The sequence below is a fragment of the Euprymna scolopes genome, chromosome 45, assembly GCF_053919585.1.
Source record: "Euprymna scolopes isolate OS-2025 chromosome 45, ASM5391958v1, whole genome shotgun sequence".
Classification (NCBI taxonomy): domain Eukaryota; kingdom Metazoa; phylum Mollusca; class Cephalopoda; order Sepiida; family Sepiolidae; genus Euprymna; species Euprymna scolopes.
This window is the reverse complement of record NC_136526.1, coordinates 57,181,592-57,204,575: the sequence shown is the minus strand read 5'-3', so window position 1 is coordinate 57,204,575 and position 22,984 is coordinate 57,181,592. Positions and strand designations below refer to the sequence as shown.

General features: G+C 34.4%; 1 protein-coding gene across 4 annotated transcripts in view; it reads left to right on the top strand.

The window, feature by feature from the left end:
• LOC145269726 (uncharacterized) overlaps positions 1–22,984 on the top strand; it is a 59,014-nt gene extending 36,030 nt beyond the window's left edge. The window contains exons 1-3 of one of the 4 annotated variants that reach the window (XR_013865208.1): positions 6,074–6,631; positions 11,118–11,156; positions 22,143–22,984. Coding sequence is in view for 3 of the 4 variants with exons in the window: in XM_080125450.1 (XP_079981576.1) it covers positions 11,486–12,445 (960 nt within the window). In the remaining variant the exon portion in view is untranslated. Of the gene's footprint in view, positions 1–6,073; positions 6,632–11,117; positions 11,157–11,429; positions 16,168–22,142 lie in introns of those variants that run through there. The other 3 variants (XM_080125449.1, XM_080125452.1, XM_080125450.1) reach the window with 3 other exon arrangements.

Genomic DNA, 22,984 nt, shown 5'->3' with positions numbered 1-22,984 from the left:
TACTTGGCATTGGTTTCCACCTCCGCATCAAAGCTTCCGGGTTCAATCCCCCCTCCCGGCCAAACGTTTTTTTTTATTACTTCGCTTATTCTTTAGTTTACCCCCCCCCATACACAGGTTTATTTATGCCATTTTTTTCCCGTTTTGTTTTGGATGTTTTTTTGCATCGTCTTTTTTATAATATTTAAGCAGGATTATCAATTACCCCCCCTCCATACACACACCTACAAACACCCAGGCAACGCCGGGTACCCCCCCCCCTAGTCTTCTATAATATACATCTTACCTGTCTGTTTAAATGTATCTATGTTTGTATGTCTGCTTAAAACTTTCGACAGAGGCGACGGATTTTCACAAGATCAATATCGTTTTGAAGCTCCGCCCTTTGGACAACAAATATCGAAAAATTGGCCCAAAACATTAATTACTTCCCCCTCAACTGGGAATTTTTCTACAAGGAATGGTCGCTTTTTTTGCCGATTTTTTCGAAAGTCATCTCCTCTTTTTGATTGACTAGCCTTAACTTAAACCTTCGTGATACAGGCTTGAACCTGCCTACTTACTATCACTTTTTTTTTTTTGCTTAACACACACCTCCAAACACCTGGGCAACGCCGTGCACCCAGGCTAGTAATTCAAATGCGTGTTCATATTATAAGAACAATAATTCGAAATTAGAAGGTTTGAGTCCTCATTGGATGTGGTAATTTTCCATGTTGAGTATTAAAAAGAAACCTGGTTGTTCTGCTGCATTCTTGGCTACGCTGTTTTACCTCTAAATAGATGGAGTCTCCTTGAGTATGTGCTGTTGTTGAGAATTTGAGGAAAAACTGATTTTATTTGAGCGGAAAAACCTTTATATATGTTTACTGTATTCGTATTGTTTGTATGCAGTGGTCGCATCACATCATCATGTTGTAGCACTAGGTATTACTGTATCGTAAGGTGTGGCTTAATTAACCCTGTTTGAAGAGTATATCTGGGCTGATGACAGTCTAAAAGAAAAGTGACGTCACACACTTTTGTGTTGCGCAGTTGGCTGGTGAGATAAATGGTGTAAATTATGTGTTTGAGGGGTATTTTATTATGGACGTTCGTGTCCATGTGGAGTATACTGAGGAGTTGATGATAGATAAGCAGAATGTCGTAGGTCACGTAATTACTTGTCATTTGGTTTAAGTACACTGGCGTTATTGATGGCTTGAATGGCATTAATATGCATGCATGCAAATGCACCAAAATTGCTTAAGAATCCAAGGTGTTTGTAATGAGCTTGTTCAGAAGGTGTTGTGCATGGTTGAACTGGGGGGGGGGGCGTTATTAAATTCTGCACGTGCCGAAAATGGTGGCACCTCCGATATGAGTGATGTGAGAGCATCGGTCTCCATTGTATCGTGAGCTTCATGGTAGATTCGGCGTTAGACAGGCGTTCATAATAACCGCTGACGTCAATGTAGGTAAAATCCTGTTGGTGGGCGAATTGTTCAATGTGCTGGCTGCAGGACTGCTTAACCGTAACAGGACCGTTTGTGTGGTGCGAATTTGCTGTAGTCAGAGTTCGATTCGTAGGGAAGGTGCATTTAGTTTAATTTTCGATTTTTGATTGATTATTGGCATAAATCGCTACTTTATTGAGACCAGTATTGCTAGTTTGTGAGGAGGTCTGTGTTGCGTGTTTTACTGATGTTGTACTAGATGACTGAAAAAGAAAGATTAGCTTTGTTCTTTTTTTCTTCTTTTCTTTCCTTCAGAATCTCTTTGCTTCTTTTTGGTAACATTGTATTCAGCTCACGCGCTAATTTTTTTTTTTTCTCTTAAAATGAACTGATCCACGATTTTTTTGTATAAAACTCAAGAAATTTTATGAGAACCACGAATAGTTTGTGGGGATCGGCAAGGTTGCTTTTGTTGTAGGATTTGATGAGAATATTCTGTTCTCATGTGTACTGCATGGATGTTCTAGTCTGCAACTGTTGTCTGATAACTCCTCGATCATTGTTTGTATGTCACACATGTTATGATTTATCAAATTAATAAAATGTTCGCCGTCGCTATTTTATTAATGATATTATTTAAAATGAGCAATCCGTATTCATTCTGAGCGGTCATCAGATTTTGAATTCACAGAAGAGTCACAAATTGTAAATATGAGTCAGGGTTACCAAGCGTTAGATGTGATAACTTTCCATGTTGGGTATTGAAGAGAAAACTGGTTGTTTTGTATCAAATAAGACATTTTCTTTAATAAAATATGGTCATGCATTATTGAAATGTACGTGAATTTTGAGAAAACTATTTCTTGTCTGCCCCTGCTATGCACTCTACCCATGTCCCAAATGAAAACCAAAAAGTCATATCGTCCTAATAGTGCATAAGTACCAAATTTTTTAATTGAAAAAGAAAAACATTATATGTGCTACATTTATGAATAAAATAACACAGACACATCCATACCATTCAAACACTACCATGTTTGAATATATGGTTAAGTGGCAGTTTTAGTCATTTAGAATTGCTTTAAAGCTTCACTGCTCACTCATTTCCGACCAAATTTCAAACAATTATTACAGTTTATAGATCACCTTCTCAGCTATATTGTAAAAAAAATTTTCAATTTTCATCCAGTAATACAAAAAAAGTTATGATGAATTTACTGGTGTTCAAAATTATAAAAAAAAAAACGTAAGGAGGTGAACGAGTGAATGACGTTGTTTTATGACTGGTTTCCAGAGCAACCACATTTTCGGAGACTACTGTTATTACCAATTCACTGCTCTCGCGAAAACAGAAGTAACAACTTAATGAGAAAGAATGAAAGGGAGATAATTGGGGGATTTTATTGAAAGCAGACGAGTGCCGTACATTGTCATTACATATGTGTATGTTGTGTTTATGAGAGCCAAAAAAAAAAAATAAGACTGAAATTAAACAAAGAACAAGTGAATTTACTGAAAAAAAAATCATGGATTACAATAGAAAAATGCGAGCATGAAAAGTAATATGGTTAAGCTTAAACATGGAAAAGTAAAGGACTAGACATTAAAACTGGAAAAGAAAAGGACAAGATATTCTAGTAAAAAATATAATTAATTTATAACTTGAAATATTGCAGCATTAAGAATTTTTTTTAAATTCAATTTATAACATTATATAATCAATTCTTAATGCTGCAATGTTTTAAGTTATAAATTTATTATATTTTTACTAAAATATCTTGTCCTTTTCTTTTCCAGTTTTAATGGCTAGTCCTTTACTTTTCCATGTTTAAGCTTAACCATATTACTTTTTTTGCTCGCAGTTTTCTGTTGTAACACGCACACACACACACATATGTGTGTGTGTGTGTGTGTGTGTGTGTATAGGTAATGTTGACTGGTTCTTTACCATTGGTGCGATTCGGTCCAATGAAATGGTTCGTCTCAAAGTTGAATGTAGACAGCTAAATATTAAACCGGGAATGGAGATATGAAATGAAATTAAACATAACTTTCTTCTTTTTTTTTCTAACATTTTTTATGCGAATTATTATTGAATAAACAGCTTTATTTGCTTTTCTTTTTTTATTTTTGTGGATCTGCACAATGCCAATTGGTAAAAAAAAATAGTTCTTTGTGAGAATAAGGGCACCTGAGAACAATTTATAGGATCACAAACTGATTTAATATTGTTTTGTAACATATTCTTTTCACGGAAGGCTCTTAATGGTTGCTCATATCCTCTTCCACAAATTCCATATAAATGTGAGAAGGGAATCAATGTTGAAAAGGAAGGAGCGCTATCCTTCGTTCACATCTATTATGTCAAACCTTTTTTTTTTACATAATAGAATCTCTACAGGCGACGCTTGGAATATGAAGAAGTGTGAATGTTGACCGCCAAAACCGCTGTTTTCTTCTTCTTCTTCTTCTTCTTCTTCTTCATCAGAAGCTCAACTAAATATGGCCACCAGCTCTGGTTATAAGACCGTTAATCGTAAAAAGGGTATGGATCCCTCAAAACTTCTTAATAATATTTGTGAATTGGCAGATCATACAGTTAATGGCGGCTCCAAATATTCTTCTCATGACTCGAAGGTTCTACGAGCCAAAGAGCTTCAAATCTGTACTAAATGTCTTGGTAATATCCCTTGCATCAAGAATGGAAAGGTATGGAGACTTCCCTACCCATGCGTTACTTGTGATTTGCAGACTCGCTTCTCTGCAATGTGACCAAAGACATCAAAGTCCTTTGTAGGAAGAACTATCATATCTGATGGGATAATTGTATAGTTCCTGTGATCAAAGTGTCATTGAAAGGAAAAGAACTGCCAGTGTTTTTCCATTGCATTTTGAACACCGGAAGTCAAAATATATATTTTACAGGAATTGAAATCTAGGGGAAAATTAGTACCCGGACCTGTAGTGATGCCTGTCAACACCTTTACTGAAACGAACTCCATGGATCTCCTAGAGCTCAATGTTTCCAAAAGTTGGTTTCTCAGAAACCGTTTCGTTTCACTGCCCTATTCACACAAGTCTTAACTTAAAATTTCAAGTTAACAAATTTAACAAGATTACATCTAATATAAGAGAGGCAGGTTTTCATCTCTGTCACGGCTAGAAGGATTTAAATGGCAAGATGCTTCATGGTCTCATCGGCTTGGACTCAATCCAGCAAATAAAAAAAATTTCTGTATACTTAAATGTTTCATTGGAACAGCTTGGAAAATTTGGAATAGAATTATCCCATTTGGTGACAGGCGTAATTTTTTGGAGCCCAAATCAAATTAGGAAACTTTGACTGAGTTGCCTCCCTTGATGTTCCTCATATTTGGTTGAAATTGTGTTGCATCCTGTGCCTTCTTATTTAGACATACTTGGGCTGTTTTTTCAGGAATCTTCCATCGAACGTGAAATTGAAAACGTTTTTCTCTCAATTCCATCAGAATGATGAGTGCTAAACTTTCTTCATACAATAAAGCGAAGATAGCTAAATGAAAAAAATATAAATCATGCTAAAAGATGGAAAATATTATGCGGATCTACCCTGGGACTTCAAGAAGTTGTATCGGGTAGATTCTAATTATGTGCCTTCCCTAAAAAAATATCCAAAGGCTGGCAGATTCTTTAGAGAAACAAGGGTTATATAACGAATATTTACGAGTGTTCAAAGAATCCGAACAAATTGGTATCGCCGAACCTTTCTCTGTTACTCCTGGCGAGTATAAAAAAATGTTGTTGGATCCCTCTTAATAATGGGCCTATGATGTTTATTATGACTCGTTTCCATAGCAACCACGTCATTTCAGCGACTAGTGTTGCTACTAATTCACTGCTGTCGCAAAAATAGAAGTAACAAGTGAAACAGACAGAATGAAAGGGAGATAATGGGGGATTTTATTGAAACAGACGAGTTCAGTACATTTTTATTACATATGTGTATGTGATGTTTATGGAGGCCAAAAAATAAGACTGAAATTAAACAAAAAACAAGTGAATTTATTGGAAGCCTTAAAAAATGCGAGCATGAAATGTGATATGATTAAGCTTAAACATAGAAAATTAAAAGACTAGTTGTTAAAACTGGAAAAAAGGACAAGGTATTCTAGTAAAAATATATAATAAATTTATAACTTAAAATATTGCAGCATAAAATTTTGTTTAAAAATTCAATTTAACATTATATAATCAATTCTAAATGCTGCAATAATTTGTGACGTAAAATGCTTTCAAAAACGTCCGCGTGGAAAGACAGGATTTAGTTTATATGCCCACAGAATTTGCGTGGGTGTAGAAAGGTGATGTGTGCGCACTGTGCAGCTGAAACAAACTTTAAACTGCGACCTGCGTGTGTGAAACTGAATTTTACAGTTGGAGCTGCTGAGTGCTGCTGCGGCTGCGTGCCATTATTCTGTTTGAGTAGAACTCGCTGTGGCTACAGCGAGGCTACGATAAAAGGCATGAGCAACGTTGTGAAACTTATTTACAAAACTTACCCCCCCACACACACACACACACTCTAAATTTTGAAATAATTGTTGCTTTTTTGTTTGTTTTGTTTTTAACACGTAATCGCCTAAAAACATAGAAGTATCTGCAATCTTTAAATGCAAGGGCAACTGTGAGAAAAATAAGCTTAACAACTTACTTGACTTGAGGAGATTGGAGATCGGAGAAGGGTCGAGTTCGTTTCGGACTGTACAAACCTAGTGACGTTTTAATTCGAACTTATATCTGCTGCTGCTGCTGCTTCTGATGGAAATGATTGCTTGACTGTTACTGGTTATTTAAAGTATTGCTTCCATTGGGACAGGAATGTTCAGATGACGGATACTTCGTGCGAACATTATTTTGTTATCAATACTAGAGTTCAAACGCACAGGTTTTGATTTATAGTCTCGTGTTTTTTTTTACCCCTAACAGAGCTGGGGGGGGGGGTCGTGATCTTGGAAAATTTCGCAACCGTTATACCAGGCCCAACTCTGATTTATTCACTATCTTCGGTGTCGGAGAATTTTCTACACAACTTTTGCAAAATAAAAATTTTAAAAAAAGTTTTTATGCGTAACTTTTCTGCGAACTTGCTTTTCCGGTCGCCATTTTGAATTAACTCCCTAACTTCGCCACAGTTTAATTTGCACTCAGATAAAATTGTAAGTATTACTTGAATTTATTTGACGAACATTGCATCTCATTTGCATTTCATTTGTTATTTTACATAAATTATAATAATTTATTCAAATATTATTTTTCTAGTTTGTTATTGTAATTAAAGCAATGTCACTAAATTTATTTATTGGTTTGATTGTGAGAAAATAATTGTATGTAGGCATTAAAAAAATGTTTTATGTTAAATACGACATAAGAAGTCAATTTGGAGTTAAAATCTATTTTATTTTACGCATCTAAACACGAGAAATACACGATTTAAACATTTAAATACTAACATGGAGGTCTTGTGGACATTTCCGTGCTTATTCAGATTGCCAGTTATGGCGGCACATAAAAGAAAAAACAAAAAAAAAAAACAAAAAAAACAACAACCCAGAAATGTCTGTATAATCTACGTACCAGTTACGGGACGAAGATGAAAATTTCCATAAATCACGCTTAAAAAAAAAAAAAAAAAAAAATCAAATTTTACTCTGCACGTAGAAATTGTCAAAACAATCACTGATTACTTCCCCTTATTATACTCTGTAGGTAAACATTTAAAATTGGTGCTAATGCAGAGAGTGATCAGCAGCGCTATTTTTTAAATCGTATTTCCACGTTTAATTAAAGTTTTATGATATGTTTTTTTTTTTTATTCAATTGTAAGGTTAAAGTACAGAATAGGTACAAAACACCCTCCCCTCCCCATGTTAAGAATGGCTTTTTAAATAATAACGTTATTATTTCAGCACGAATCACTCTCTGCATGAGTACCTTAAAATTAAAGAAAATACAGAAAGTCACGGGACCAAGAGGAAATATTCCAAACTCGCATCATTTGATCAAGAAAATAAGATTTTACTCTGTTTTTATGAGGGTGAAAATCTGGCAGATTTTATTTTTATTTTTATTTTTATTTCATTTATTGCGGACTATTAAAACTTTTCTTAGCCGTTTCACAATGTTTCGACCAACTATTCCTGAATGTTCCAACAACTAAGAAAAGATGAGGATAATAGTCCGCAATAAATAAAATAAAAATTAATAAATAATACTCATCGCAATAATTCCAATTAAATAATATTTGTCGTTTAGTTGTACAAATAGCCTCGAACCCTGTTATCAGAAAATGGGACACGTTGAGTCGACACCGGTATATAACACTTAATGTAAACAGAGGTTTGTTTACATAAAATTTGTTTAGATTAACCACGTTCTTTAACAACAAAAAATAAATAAATAAGGCAAGATGAAGTTTAAATCTTCATCTTGCCTTATTTCCTAACGTGATTAATTTAACCCTAACCCTAACCCTAACAACGTGATTAATTTAAATTAAATTTTAACCATGGGATTACATTTTTAATAATGATGTTAATATAAACAAACGTTTGTTTACATTAAGCGCTATATACCGGTGTCGACCCATTGTGTCCTTTTTTTTTTTTTTTTTTTTTTGATAACTGGATTCGAGGCTATTTGTACACCTAAACGACAAATCTGCTGGAAAATATCCAATGAATTGGTGGACACAGGTAGAACACTGTAAGGCACGTGGAAACAATTAATTAACAATCCTCCTCTTAGTATTTTTTATTATTGGAATCATTTTTGAGATGAGCAGTTTATACATTTATTTTATCATTGTTTGAAAATAGTGGTTTCAATCCTATCAAAAGCCGGCCAGAGGCTCAGTTGGCCAAAATATGTTGAAACAACAATTAGAAGATAACAGTTCGGAAGTAAATAAATAAATAGATAGATAGATAAATAGATAGATAGATAAATCCGGGTAAAAACAACCTTATTGTTGTTTATTAATGGTAAAAATATGTGGTTAATATTAATTCTGGCAATCTTTCGTTTTAGGTAAGTAAAATCAAAAAATTTTCAAAATAAAAACTGACTTTATTTGACTCAGGTAAAGCGATAAAATGAATAAGAAATGTTTATATTAAAGTTCTAATGTATTATAAAGTTCAGAATAGTTTTTAAAAGGCCCTCCCTATAATAAGATTGGCTTTCTAAATAATAACATTCGTAAACTGCACAAGTGCCCGTAACTTATTTAACTTTAACCTTAGTTTCTGTAGAGATCGAGTGTTGTTTTTATTACTGGTTTCTGTAGAATCAACCACCGCGTGCTGAGAATCTATTCTCTGCTATTGTTTCATTCTCCATTTTTAAAAAATTTACGAATGTTATTATTTAGAAAGCCGATCTTATTATAGGGAGGGCTTTTTAAAATACATTACAACTTTAATATAAACATTTCTTATTCATTCTACTGCTTTATCTGAGTCCAAGATTGCCTTAATTTTTCGCTTATGCAATGCTAGTTATCTTTATTATATATAATAATTATAATTACATATGAAATCTTTTAACTTGTAGCGATGTTTCATGTGCAATATATTAAATCTAGTAATAGTAAAGTACTTATAATTGCAAATTGTAATATGAATTATTCTTGTTTATTAATTAAAAAGATCTGTTTAATATTCATTCTTCAATTGTACAATGTCTGCCATGCAGTTTATTTTAACAGACATCATTTGTTTTGTGGTAATTATCTTTTGTTCTTGTTGAAAGTTGAAATAATGTCAATTATTTTTGTCTGTTAATTAAAACAATGTGCTTAATATAAATTCCTCACTTTTTTTTTATACAGCATTAGTTTTAATTTCTTTTGTCATTTAGTCTTTTTCTTTTAGTAAATAATAGTAATTACATATAGAATCTCAGATGTTTATAATGTGAAATGAATTGATTTTAATATATAATTATTGTAAATTATTAGTCAATTATGCCGTTGAGTTTATTTAAACAGATATCAAATAAACAAGAGGAAAAGAAAGAAAACATGCTGAGGATGGTTGGTTGGTTGGTTGTTTTATGGCATATCAATCCTTTTCGAGTTATTTAATGCCGAATCCAAAGATTTTGAAGAAAATTTTTTAATAGAATATATTTGTTGTTTTCACGTCGGTTTCTATTTAACCCATAGTTGGGACCTTAACAGGTACTACCACTCCGGGTCAGAGTAAACCTGGGAGCAATGGTAATTAAAGGGTGGCTCCACACTCCCCAAAGCCCACAAGCTGGGGCCTCACCACTGGATATAGTTTAAGGTCATATCCAGGAACCCCATTGAGGGACTTTTACCCTCTGCAAAGGGGCAGTCGGCATATTCTAATGCCCCACCGACAGGGCCACTGAGGATGGAATTTGGCTCTGAAATATATATATGTTATAAATTTCAAACAAGTAAAATATTTGTTTATTTTCTAATATTACGTTGTGATTTGGTTTCAAGCGCACTTGATGCGTATTTTATTTTATTCAAATTAAATCAACATTTCTATATGGAACTCACACCCTTGGCGTTATTTTTGCGTTGCCTACGCACTGTTCCAACATTTAAAGACACAACCATTGAGATACAATGTGCGGATCTTTACAAATAGACTTTTCTTTCTCAAACTTTACGTGGCAAAGAAGAGGAAAGAAAAGAAAGAAAGCAACATACTGAGGATGGAGTTTGGCTCCGAAATATATTTATGTTATAAATTTGCCCCAAGTAAAATATTTGTTTATTTTCCTAATATTACGTTGTGATTCGGCTTTTAAGAGCACTTGATGTGTATCTTATTTTATTTTTGGAAATGTATCAATTTTCATGTGGATATGATTATTGTAATTTATTCTTGTCTATTAATAAAAAATCTTTTTAATATTGATTATTCAATGCTTATACTATCTCTATTTTTTGATAATATTTCTTATATCTATGATAATTATCATTTGTTCTTGTTTAAAGTTTAAATAATGCCAATTATTCTTTATTAATTAAAAAAAGATGTACTTAATATTAATTTTTTTTCTTATACAAACCTTAGTGATCTTTATTTAAAGTACGAATATATAATAGTCATTACATAATATGTATGCATCTCTTGTCTCTGTGATAATTATATTTTGTTCTTGTTGAAAGTTTAAATATTATTCTTGTCTTTTAATTATTGTTAATTTTTTATATCAAACTAATCTGGGTTCCCAGCATTTCCCGAGTGTTTGGAGGTGTCTGTACCACAAAAAAGGAAAAGAACGCAAAAAAAAAAATGTGACATGTTTGCTGTTGCATCAATTGCCAAACCAGAAGTGACATATTAAGGCTACACAATCGAAAAGAGGGGATAACTTTTGAAAATATCGCCAAAAAAGATGACCACTTCCTGTAGAAAAGTGCCCAGTTGCGGATGAAGAAATAATTGCTTTTAGCCAATTTTTCGATATTTGTCGTCTGAAGGGTTGAGCTTCAAAAGGATACTGAACTCATGAAAATCCGTCGCCTCTGTCAAAAGTTTTAGAAAAACATACAAGCATACATACATAGATTTAAGCAGACAGGTGAACTTTATATAGATGAATCGATTTTGATGCAGATATTATGATTGTAATTTGATTTTTCTTTTTCATTCACAGATTACAGTTACAATGGAAAGTTACTGAAATCAAAATTAAGTGAGTAAATTGTTATTTACAAGGAATTTTAATTAGCATCATTAGTCTAACACAGTAGCTTCTCTGCATAATAATCTTTAATGTAAAATGAATTACAATAAAAAAACAGTAGTCAATTAAAAGTTCGCCTTTCTAAAACACCTTATATACACTGAATATATAATAATTATTACATTTGAAATCTTTTAATTATTGTTAATTTTTAATGTAAAATAAATTTATATTTATGCAGATATGATGATTATATATTGATGTTTTCTTTATCATTCACAGATTGAAAATTACTGAAATTAAGTGAGGAAAGGAACTCTAATTTAAAAAAAAGAAACATGGAAACAAAATTTGCAGAGAAAACTATGCCCACTGGCCAGAAACGCTATCCTTATGCTTGTTCAATATGTGGTTTAAAATTTTCATATAAACATCAACTAAAACTCCATGCTAGAACACACACTGGAGAGAAACCTTTCGCTTGTAATATTTGTGGCTCAGCATTTTCAGATAAAGCTAACATGAACATGCACGTGCAAACAGCGCACACTCAGGTAAGAACGTGTCAAGTTTGCGGGAAAATTTTTTCCAGCAATGCTAATATGAAAAGGCATGTGGAACTGGAACATATTAAAGTGAAACCGTGTCAAGTTTGTGGGGAAACGTTTATCAGCAAGGCTGATACAAAAGAACATGTGCGAATAGTGCATGGTAAAGGAAAAATCTGTCAGGTTTGTGGGAAAAGCTTTTCGAACTATACTGCTTTGGAGAGACATATGTTAATGCACCCTGAGGAGGCAGCATATTCCGTTTTACAATGTGGGTCAGAATCTGGAGAGGGTTCGTTGTTAAGACGGCATGAAAAACTGGAAGAAGAGCAGTTTATTTGTAACGTGTGTGGAAAAGAATTAAGTTCAAAGGGCAATATGAAAAGACATATGCTGCAACACAGTGGAGAGAGACCTTACAGTTGTGAGGTTTGTGGAAAAGCAGTTTTAGATAAAGCTTATTTGAAAGTGCATATGCGGAAACACACCAAAGAGAAACCGTTTTCCTGTTTAGTATGCGGCGAACGATTTTCACAGAGTTCTTTATTAACATGGCACGTCAAGTCACACACCGGGGAGAAATCGATTTGCAAAGTTTGCGGAAAGGCATTATGTGACGATGGGAGTATGCGAAGACATATGCGAACACATACAGGAGAGAAACCTTTTAGTTGTCAAGTTTGTGGAAAAGCGTTTTCTGATCGGTCTGGCATAATAAAGCATGTAAGAACTCACACTGAGAGAAACTGAATGTGTACTAGACGTCTCTTCAGGCTATTCAGCACATTCCTATCAATTAAGGACAGCTTCTAATATGAAGAAGTCATGTACATGAGAAGAAACACTTTTGTAGGAATAAGAAATCTTATATGAGGAAGCACACTATGTGGAAAACGGTTTTCACAGAGTTCTCTCTTAATATGGCATGTTAAATCACTGGAGAAAAATTGATTTCAAAGTTTCTGGGAAGTTATCATGTGACATATCTTTGTAGCTACATCCAAAGAAGTCATAATGCCTTTTTCACAATTTTTTATTTGAAAGAACATACTGAAAGGGACGGCTAGAATCCTGAAAAAATCTCTTGGTTGGACTCACTAAAATAGAGGTAAATGTCAGACATCTGGTTGGATGTCCCATCCCCTAGAAGAAAAAGTTTAAGAAAAATTAAAAAAAAAAAAGTGAAGAGAACTTGAATGCCTACAGGAGAGAACTTGAATACCTACTGGAGAGAACTTAAATGTCTATTAGACACTATCCTCGAGTGTCTAAGGTCTCTCTGTACTGGTGTTTGTCAGAACAATCTGGCATGAGAATACTTTTCCCTAGAAGAAAACCGTGACCAAATATTCAAAATCACATTTTGTATTCGCTGCCCAAATAAGATCTCCTCACTATGGCTGACACACATTAGCTTTTTGAAGGAATGGTGCACCTTCTCCAAGTGATGTTACCTCAAGTAATAGCACGAAACTGGATACTCAACCAGACTAGATAAATTCTTGTTTTGGAATCCAGTAAGACCAAGAGACCAAAATGGAAGATATACTACAACGTATGAAAATGGTTAATTGGAGAGAGGAAAATTATGTTCTCAATTTCTTTACAAACTTAGTGTTTTAGAGATAAAGAACTTAAGTGGAACACTCGAATATTTATGTATCTCATATAGACTTCAAATGTTAGCCCAGGTAGTGGGCCCCTGGGTTTCTGAGAACTTTGAAGTAAAATAAAACAAAACAAACAAAAAGTGAACTTCAATGTCTACTAGACAATATCCTGAAGTGTCTAAAGTCTTTTTGTGCAGACGTTTATGGGGATAATTTGGGAAACCGGTCAGAAACGTAACTGTCTATAATAGGGAATGAGATATAGAGAATCATTATGCTAATTGCTGCAGTGGACGTTAAAGTCACCAAATACATGTACTTGCACAAGGAAATGTGCTGTATTTTTGCTATCAGAGACTTAGTTCATTAGGGTACAGTCCTGAGTCGAGGGAGAGTGGTAGAGAAAATATAACGTTATGTTGCAGGTTAAGTTGCACATAAAGGCTTGCTTACCAGATTCTAGTTTTGATTTTCTAGTCAAGGGGGGGGGTGTTTCGAATATAAACTCCAAGTCTGTGCATATGTCTGCATGTCCTTATGGAAAAGTAGGAGAAAACTAAGCATGTTAAGGGAGGATGCAGATGGTTTTGCTGGAGTTTGTGCCTTGCTTGATCATAATTTTTGATTGAACTGATATTTTATTTTATCTAAAAGTTTCAGTTTTAGCATGAGAGGTGGTTGTGTAGAATACCAAACATGCAACACAAGTAAACCATCAGCCGACTCTTTATCTACTAGATTTTGGCCTTAGGAAAGCCCACTGGAAATGGCTACAGGGTTGGTTTCCATGCACAACATGGCACTACAAGCATCCTGATATTATACAACTGATGATGGAGCAGCCGTTCTAAGTGCTACCAAAGAATTAGGGCTACTGTACTGTCAGTCGAAATACATCAGCCAGACAAACTGTCAAGCCAATACACTCAACCCTCAAGTGTCTGAGGTCTTTCTGTACGGACATTTGTGAGGACAACCAGACATGTGGATAATTTCACCTCAGAAATATACTAAAGAGCTCTCGATTGGTTTCAATAAAAAGCAGGCCAATGTTGGCAGCAGGTTTGGCTGCCCCATACCAAGCATTACAATCTTCAAAGAAAGAAAACTTTTAAAAAAAAAGAGAGAAATTGATTTTAACGTTTTTTAAAAATTTTTTATGATGCGACATATCTACATAGCTCCATCCAAAGAAGTTGTAATGCCTTTGTCACAATTTCTTATTTTAAAGAACATATGAGAAACATACTGAAGACAATTGCACTTAAGAGAACAATGAGGATACTAAAAAGAGCTCTCGGTTGGTTTCAATAAAAGGCAGAAATTTTTTTAAAAAACAACAGAACTTGAATGCCTACTAGACAATATCCCCGATTGCCTAAGCTCGTTTTGTACAGACGTTTGTGAGGACAACCGGACCGGACTGTTCCTTACTAGTAAAGCCTGATCAAATGCTAAAAAGCACATCGTAATTAGCCCCAAATAAGATCTCCTTAGTATGGTTAACTGAAAGTAACTTATACAAAAAATGATGCACTATCATCAAGTGATGTTGGCTTGTTAAATCATACATTAGCGAGAAATCTATTTACAAAGTTTGTGGGAAGACATCATGTTTTGATGATAGTCTAAAGAGATTCTGCCACTCAGAAATAAATATTGTGAGCCACCTGATATCCGGCTGTAAAATTCTGCTGGGAAATGGCTGCTATACGAAGCAACACAATGGAGTGTGTTAATATCTCCACTGGACGATCTATAGATAGTTAAATATAAAAAGCAGCAGCAAATCATGTGAACAGTTGGAAATAAGTCATATGTCATCCACTAAGATTATACAATTTATACAGCTACATACCTAGGAAATATTCTTATTAAACCTCGACTGTCTTTATTCTCTCAGTAAAGAGTTTGTCAGAGATCTTTACATGAAGGTTCTTTTCATAAATCTTAACCAAATATTCAAAACATGGTGTGTTGTCTCCTCTGGCTATCCAGCATGCTCTTCAGTTTGTGAATGGGGATATCCTTTCTATTAATTGAGGACAGCTTCTAATACCAAATAAGAAGTCATTGACAATGAGGAGCTGGCTAATAAAAAAGTGAGTAGAAATAAATCCACATACTGGCAGGCCAACACAAAGGATAAAAAGGGCAACTCAACTCATTTATAAAACAGGTGGGAAGAGTTAAGTAATGGTGTAAACTCGCTTCTGGAAGTGATATTATAATTATGAATCCAGTAAGACCAAAAGAATAAAAGAAAATATATACTATAACTTTGATTAGAGTAAAAAAACAGAAACATAACAGAACAATAAACATTCTAATAACAAATAAGAAGTCCTTAACAATGAGGACCTTGCTAAAAAAAAAATGTGTAAAAATAAATTGACATACCGACAGGCCGACACCAAGGATGAGAAGGACATATCAATCATTTTCTCCATTCTTTATCTGTGCCTAAATCTAAACATAGATTCCATGAGCAGAGCTTCTTTCTTAGAAGTGCATGACTGTTGGACTCTCTTTCGCTTGCCTGTTTCCCACCTGACTACAACTTAGATGTCTTCAAGTCCAAAATAAACAAATTCCTGACAAACCGCCCCCTTAAGAAAAACACTCTATCAAATCTACTATAACTTTGATTAGAGTAAAATAAAACAATAATTAAAAAAAAGATAACAAAACAATAAAAATTCTAACAAATAAGAAGTCATTGACAATGAGGACCTTGCTAATAAAAAAAAATGTGTAAAAAATAAATCTACATTCTGGCAGGCCAACACAAAATAAAAAAGGACACTTTAACCGTTTATAACTAAATTCTTTTCTTGGAATCCAGTAAGAATAAAAGAAAAATATACAACAAAATTAATTACTTGATTAATAAGTAAAAGTAAATTAATATAAAAAAATCTGTTCAATCAATTTCTCTCTTTTTTTTTTTAATTTTCTTTCTTTGAAGACTAACATTGCCCTGCTTTTTATTGAAACCAACCGAGAGCTCTCTTTAGTATCCTCGCTGTTCCTTTAAGTGCAATTGTCTGAATCTCTTTTGCACTTGGTTCACCAGGAATATTAGTTAGAAAGGACTTCCTGTTCTTCTTCATAAGCTCTGTGGCACCTATAATAAATGGTACGATTGATATCTCTCTAAGATTCCAGTTTCTTTTCATATCATACATGAGACCTTGATATTTGGTCGTTTACTCTCTCTGGTCTGGATGTCAGGTGGATCACAGTGTTTATTATGCAACGTTTAAGAGATAAAAGAGAACAATAGTAATAGAATATTTTAATATCTGTGGTGTTCTCTGGAGTCTGAATGACAACAAGTCTCCACAGATTTCCAGCACTCTCCACGTCTTTCGATAACCTTTGCAAAAAGAATTTGCGTTATCGTAACAGCTGCTTACCATTGATTTCATGTTGACAACGACCATTGGTCTTAACTGGAGTTTGGGTGACAATAAGCCTCCCCAAGGCCCCAGTCTTCTTTGCACTCAACCAGTGCTGTCTCTCCTCGTTCTTTCCATTCTTCTGGGCTCACATTTATTTGCTGTGGTGCCAGTTTATAGTGACACACACACAAAAAAGAGGGATGCCTATCTTACAGTTACACTGTTGATTCCATGTGATGTTCTTTTGCCTTTTTTTTTACATCTGTAGCCGGTTCTGTTTGTCCAGTTTGTGTCTGTAGTTCACGTGGGTTAGTCTCCGCATTCAATGAGTAAAAAAAAAAAAGATAACTGTTTTCTTCTTAAATATTTATTTTTGTATTAGGAATCGTTTCTTTTTGTTAGGTTTTTCTTTTTAATTTATACTGCCAACTTTTTTTTTTAATTGCTTAAGGGAGAATCTCAATAGGGTGGCAGGGGCTTAAGTATATGTTAACTGTTTCCCCAAAGCTTAAACCAAAACGATAAAACAAAATGAAACAATAATAATGCATACAAAATTATTCTTTTATGTTAAATTTCTACAAAAGTGATCCCTGATGTGTGGCATAATCATGTTGACGCACCAGTTCCCGCTGGATCACCAAAGTTAAGCAACGTTGAGCCTGGTCAGTACTAAATGGGTGACCATTTCGGACTTAAGATGCTGTATGTGCTCTCTGCTTATCTCTGCGTTGTTTCCTGGACTTTTCCTTTCCATTAGACTCAAACAGTGCCGATTCAGGAGAAGTCTGGTTGGGGATTGCACAACCTTTGCCTAATCAATCTCACATGCAGCTGCTTCTACAGAGGGTATCCTTTGTCTTTCGAAACTGAACGGAGCCATCGGTTTGGTCCCTCGTTGTAAATTCTAAAATAATTGTTATTATTTTTACGGACATGTAAACTTTAAATTATTATCTATTATTGTTGTGTTTACATTTTGAGTACAATTACAGAAAATAAAATTGACAAATATTTTGTTTGTTTTTTAATTTTCAAAATTAATAAATATTGGAATATTTCTGATATGATAATGATGAAAAATTTAAGATTATCAGATCCATAGTTGCGGTTAAAATCCTAAATTTGATTTTAACTTACAGAATTGATAGTCAATATACTAACTATTCTTACTAAATAATTTTGATTTAAAATTAGCTTGGAATTACATAAATTATATCATCATCATCAGTTTAATTTCCGATGTATAATGGTCTAAAAAGGTATACAGGTCAGGTATATTATAAAAATTTAAAAAATAACCAAACATCAAATAGAAACCATGAATACGAAAATGTAAAAACTTATTCTATGTTAAATCTATGCAAAATCCAAAAATGATCTCTAAATTTGAAAATAAGTGACTCTCAAGCTTTTTAGTGAAAAGGCTAATAATTTGAGTTCAAGAAAATAAAATTGACAAGTTTTTGTTTTCTTTTTAATTTTCAGATAAGTAAATATTGAAACATATTTGATGTTGACAACGATAAAATAAAAAATTAACCTTGTCTGGAGTCGCGATTGAGAATTGGGGTTAAAACACTAAATTCAGTTTCAACTGATGTTACAGAAGTGATATTCAAGATTTTAACTTTTGACTAATAAAATAATTTTTTGACTACTTAAACTACATAATCATCATCATCATCATCAGTTTAATGTCCGTTTTACATGCGAGGATGTATTGGGCAGTTTTTTTTTAAATTGACATTAGAACTAACATTTCTCTGGCTGGGTCTTTGTATATGCTACTTGGAAGAGCGTAATTTTTTCAACATTCATCAACAAATATACATATAAATATACATTATCTGTCTAAAAGAATCATAATGTCTTTGTCACGAATTATTTTCACCAAATAATGGAGTGAACTGCTAAACGAGACTAAATCAAAAATGTATTATGCCAAGTTGCTACAATTACAAGTAAACAAAAATAGCACATGCTAAAAATCACACAATAGTTGAAAATCTTTTTTTTTTTTTCATGTATTAAAAATATCGTATATTTCATGATCGTTTCTGAAGCAGTAAATAAATTGTTCCTTTTTTGTTGAACAACCATAATAAAACGAAGAATATTACAGTGTGATCAGCATTCCTGAGTCGGCTATGGGCATTCGTTACATCAGGAACTGTGGTCAGAAACAGATCTAGAAGTAAGGCTTGTTGATCTGGGAAACAGGTCAGAAATGTAACTGTCTACAATAGGGAATAAGATATAGATAATCTATGTGTTATGCTACCAGTTGCATCTGTGTAAGTAAAGAAACCAAGCTAATTGCTGTGGTGGACATTAAAGTCACCAAATACAAGTACTTGCACAAGGAAAAGTGCTGTATTTTTGCTATCAGAGACTTAGTTCATTAGGGTACAGTCCTGGGTCGAGGGAGAGTGGTAGAGAAAATATAAGTAGCTAACGTTATGTTGAGGTTAAGTCTAAAGCACAGTAAGGCTTGGCTACCAGATTCTAGTTTTGATTTTCTAGTCAAAAGGAGGGTGTTTTGAATATAGACTCCAAGTCTGTGCATATGTCTGCATGAGTCCTTATGGAAAAGTGGGAGAAAACCAGAAATGTTAGAGAGGATAGAGGAGTGTAGATTAGTTTCACTTATTACCAAGTAATCCGGAGAGTTTGCTAGAAGAAATGATATAACATCATCTAAATTAGTTCTAAACGCACAAATATTTCTGAATGCAAGCCTCAAGGAAGGAGGCAGATGGTTTTGTTTGAGTTTGTGCCTTGCTTGGTTGTAATTTTTTATTGAACTGCCATTTTATTTTATTTAAAAGTTTCAGTTTTAGCATAAGATGGGCTGGACAAAGTGGTTATGTAGAATCCCAAACATGCAACACAAGTAGACCATTAGCCGACTCTTCATCTACTGTATTGTGGCCTCTGGAAAACCCACTGGGTCCCTTTCCACGTGCAACATGGCACTACACCCATCCCAATATTATACAAGTGATGGAGTAGCCGTTCTAACCACTACTAAAGAATTAGGGCTCCTGTACTGTCCATCGAAATACTGCAGCCAAACTTTCAAACCAATACCCGTCAGACAAAAATCAACCCAATCCAACTGCATTAGCATATATGGCACTCAAGCACCTCCAACATGTCCAGTTATAGGGGATGGGAATGTTGCAGGAATGATGTTCATTGCCTTAGTCAGGAAACAAGGTCAGCCATTGGGTGTTTCTGTTGAGTTCCTCCGATCACACCTCTGCACCTGGCTAATAGGCAAAGAAAGAATATGAAAGCTGGGCGATAGGAAGAACCTACCTACTCCTTAAGCAGTTTATGTTTGCAAACTGGTAATTTGTTTGAGTCACCAGCTCTAGGAAGGTCGTCAACTAGGACTGAAGAGGCCTCCCTCACCATTATTTAGTCCTAAGACGTATGAGGTTAGTTCCAGGTTTAACTTCAGAGTTCGAGGGTATTCACATCGTGGGGGCACAAGTGCTTGCAGTTCATCAGAGCATTCACCATTGAAATACTTGTAGAACAGGCAGAGGGATGCAACGTTTCGTCGATGGGACAGAGGCTGAAGCTTAGATGCCAGTTTAGGGCCTATCAGATTTGCGACTCTCTTTTGAACCTTGTCAAGGAGCGAGAGACTAGTAGCCGATGCACCAGCCCAAATATGACAGCAATACTCAATACATGGGCGAATGGTTGCCTTATAGAGGTACAGGATACTTTCGGGTGTTAGTAGTTTTCTAGCACGCTAGAGAGAGCCCACCTTCCTTGCAGCGGTCTTGGCAATGCCCTTGATGTAATTGTTCCAACTCATGTTTCCTATGAATGTTAGGCCAAGGAGCTTGAAAGATGTACGCTCAGATAAAGAGTTGTTGGCCATTGCTATAGGTGGTAGAGAAGGTTTCTTGTAATTATTGAATGAAACTAGTTTAGTCTTGGCGGCATTGAACGTGACCATCTATTTTTGTCCCCATTCCACTACTGATTGGAGGTCATCCTCTAGTGTTTCTGCCATTTATTTAGATATATGTTCATTTGTTTTCCTGTTGTGCCTGTTATAGAGTGTGGTGTCATCAGCATATTTACCCATCTCAGAGGCAATTTTGTCGGGGAGATCATTTAAGAATATCAGGAACAGTAGAGGTCCAAGGATAGACTCCTAGGGCATTCCCACATTTATATCATATTATTTAGATGTACGACCGTCAAGGACAACCTGGATTTTTCTCTCATCTAAGAAGGATTTAATTATGTTAAGTATTCTACCAGTGATACTGTATGATCTAATCTTCCTGAGGAGACCCTCATGCCATACCCTGTCAAAAGCCTTAGATATATCTAGAGCTACCACTCTGCCCTACCCCGCTTTGTCCAGTGAATGCTTAAAATCCAAGGGCAGGTCACTCTCAAATAAAAAAAATGGACCAATCAGATTTAAGGATGACTTTATGAAGACGGAGAAGCCGACATTTTTATTTTTCAATTTACAAGATGCCAATGAGGTAAACAAAATGACCGGCTTCGATATTTTGTTCTACGCTTACAATGGTTAATTTTTTAAACAAAAAATAATATTCAGTGAAAAATAATTTGTTTGGCAATAGTGCCCATCCTCAGATAATTCTGTGGAATTTGTAAAATTGGATTCTACCCAGTTATGTGTTGACTAATTATTTTTCTTAGCCTTTTTTTCTGTTGAAAATTCTTGAGAACCTCTATTAAAGAAAAAAGGAGCTAACATTCATTATCTTCCGGCATGTTTGGCTTGATTCAAAATGCATAACACCATTTTCGATCAGATCGACCTTTTTAAACGTAGTCAAATAAATACGTATAAAAATAAAATTACGGTTTTGACTCAATTTTTACGACGTGCCCTCATGTATTATAAACACCCCAACCTTCCCATGTTAAGAACGGCTTTTCGAATAACCCCCCCCCAACCTCCCCATGTAAAGAACGGCTTTTGAGGCGGGGAGTGTTTATTCCGAAAGCCGTTTTTAACATGAGGAGTTTGGGGTTCTTATGATATGCTGGGGCACGTCGTAAAAATTGACCGGCTTTGTTTAACTTTGGCATCTCCGTTGTTCTGGCAGTGTATGCAAAGAAAACGTCCCGACAATGTTTTAAGTCAAATGTTTCCCGAGTTTATTTGGAAATGAGATTTTTCAATTGGCTTTTTTGGAAATGAGATTAAAAAATAAATAAATAACTAAATAAAATATGGAGGGTCTCGTTTTTTTCTTTTTGTGATTCTATTTTCTTCTCCATTGTGAGAAATTACACAATCAACCGCCATGTTATTTTAGGCCGCCTACATGGTTTGCTAGCTGGTCTGTGATTGGTTTAATTTTGAATGAGTCGGGTGACTGAACTAGCACGATTTTTGTATTGATGCGTTTTATCTTTCAGTTTAAGAAAAAACATGGCATGGTATAAACTCAACCCAATGCTCTCTCTGTCAAGGGAGCCAAGATAATTCCTTCATGGACACCAAACAGTCGGTGATTGAAGGACTCAACTCTACATACAGAGACAACCTATTTGCTGATCCTATTCAAACCAACGACGACATTCTACTAACATTCGGCATGTTATTATCCGATTATTGGAACTTATCTTATTTCTTCATGAGTACTAAGGACTCACTTTATGCCTGAATATAGGCGCCATCATTCCCGCCGTGTTTTCCATGAACAACATGGATCCTTCCAAAGGAACAATGAACTAACATTCTAATAGGGGAATTCTAACTAAAGGCTCCATGCGTATGGATAGCAAATTCCGCCACCGTTTTTGCAAGGATTTGCCGTAACCAAAAAACTTCCATTGCTGATACAGTGTGAATAAAATTTGAGTTTAAAGGTATGGTTTTGTTTGTGGAATTCATTTGCTTTCTGCAGGGAGAAAAATTGAGCGGGTAGGAAAGAAATTTCTTACACCATTTGTCATTTTGAAATTTTATTCAACAATAAAATAGTAAACCAATTTATAATAAAAAATACAAGATTTATTTTTCAAAATTTTGTAAGGTTAAATTTAGATCCATGAGGAGGGACTTATAATGTAAACTTTAATAGTCATCTACAAGAATTCCTTTGGCGAGGGCTAATCGAAAACAATTATTTTGGGAATATCATGTGTTGGATACGGTGTTTTATGATATTTGATTAAAATACATGAAAAATGTAAAAAAAAAAAACAAAAAAAAAACTTTCTGTTAAAGAAATTTTTAAATTTTATATTACAAAAGA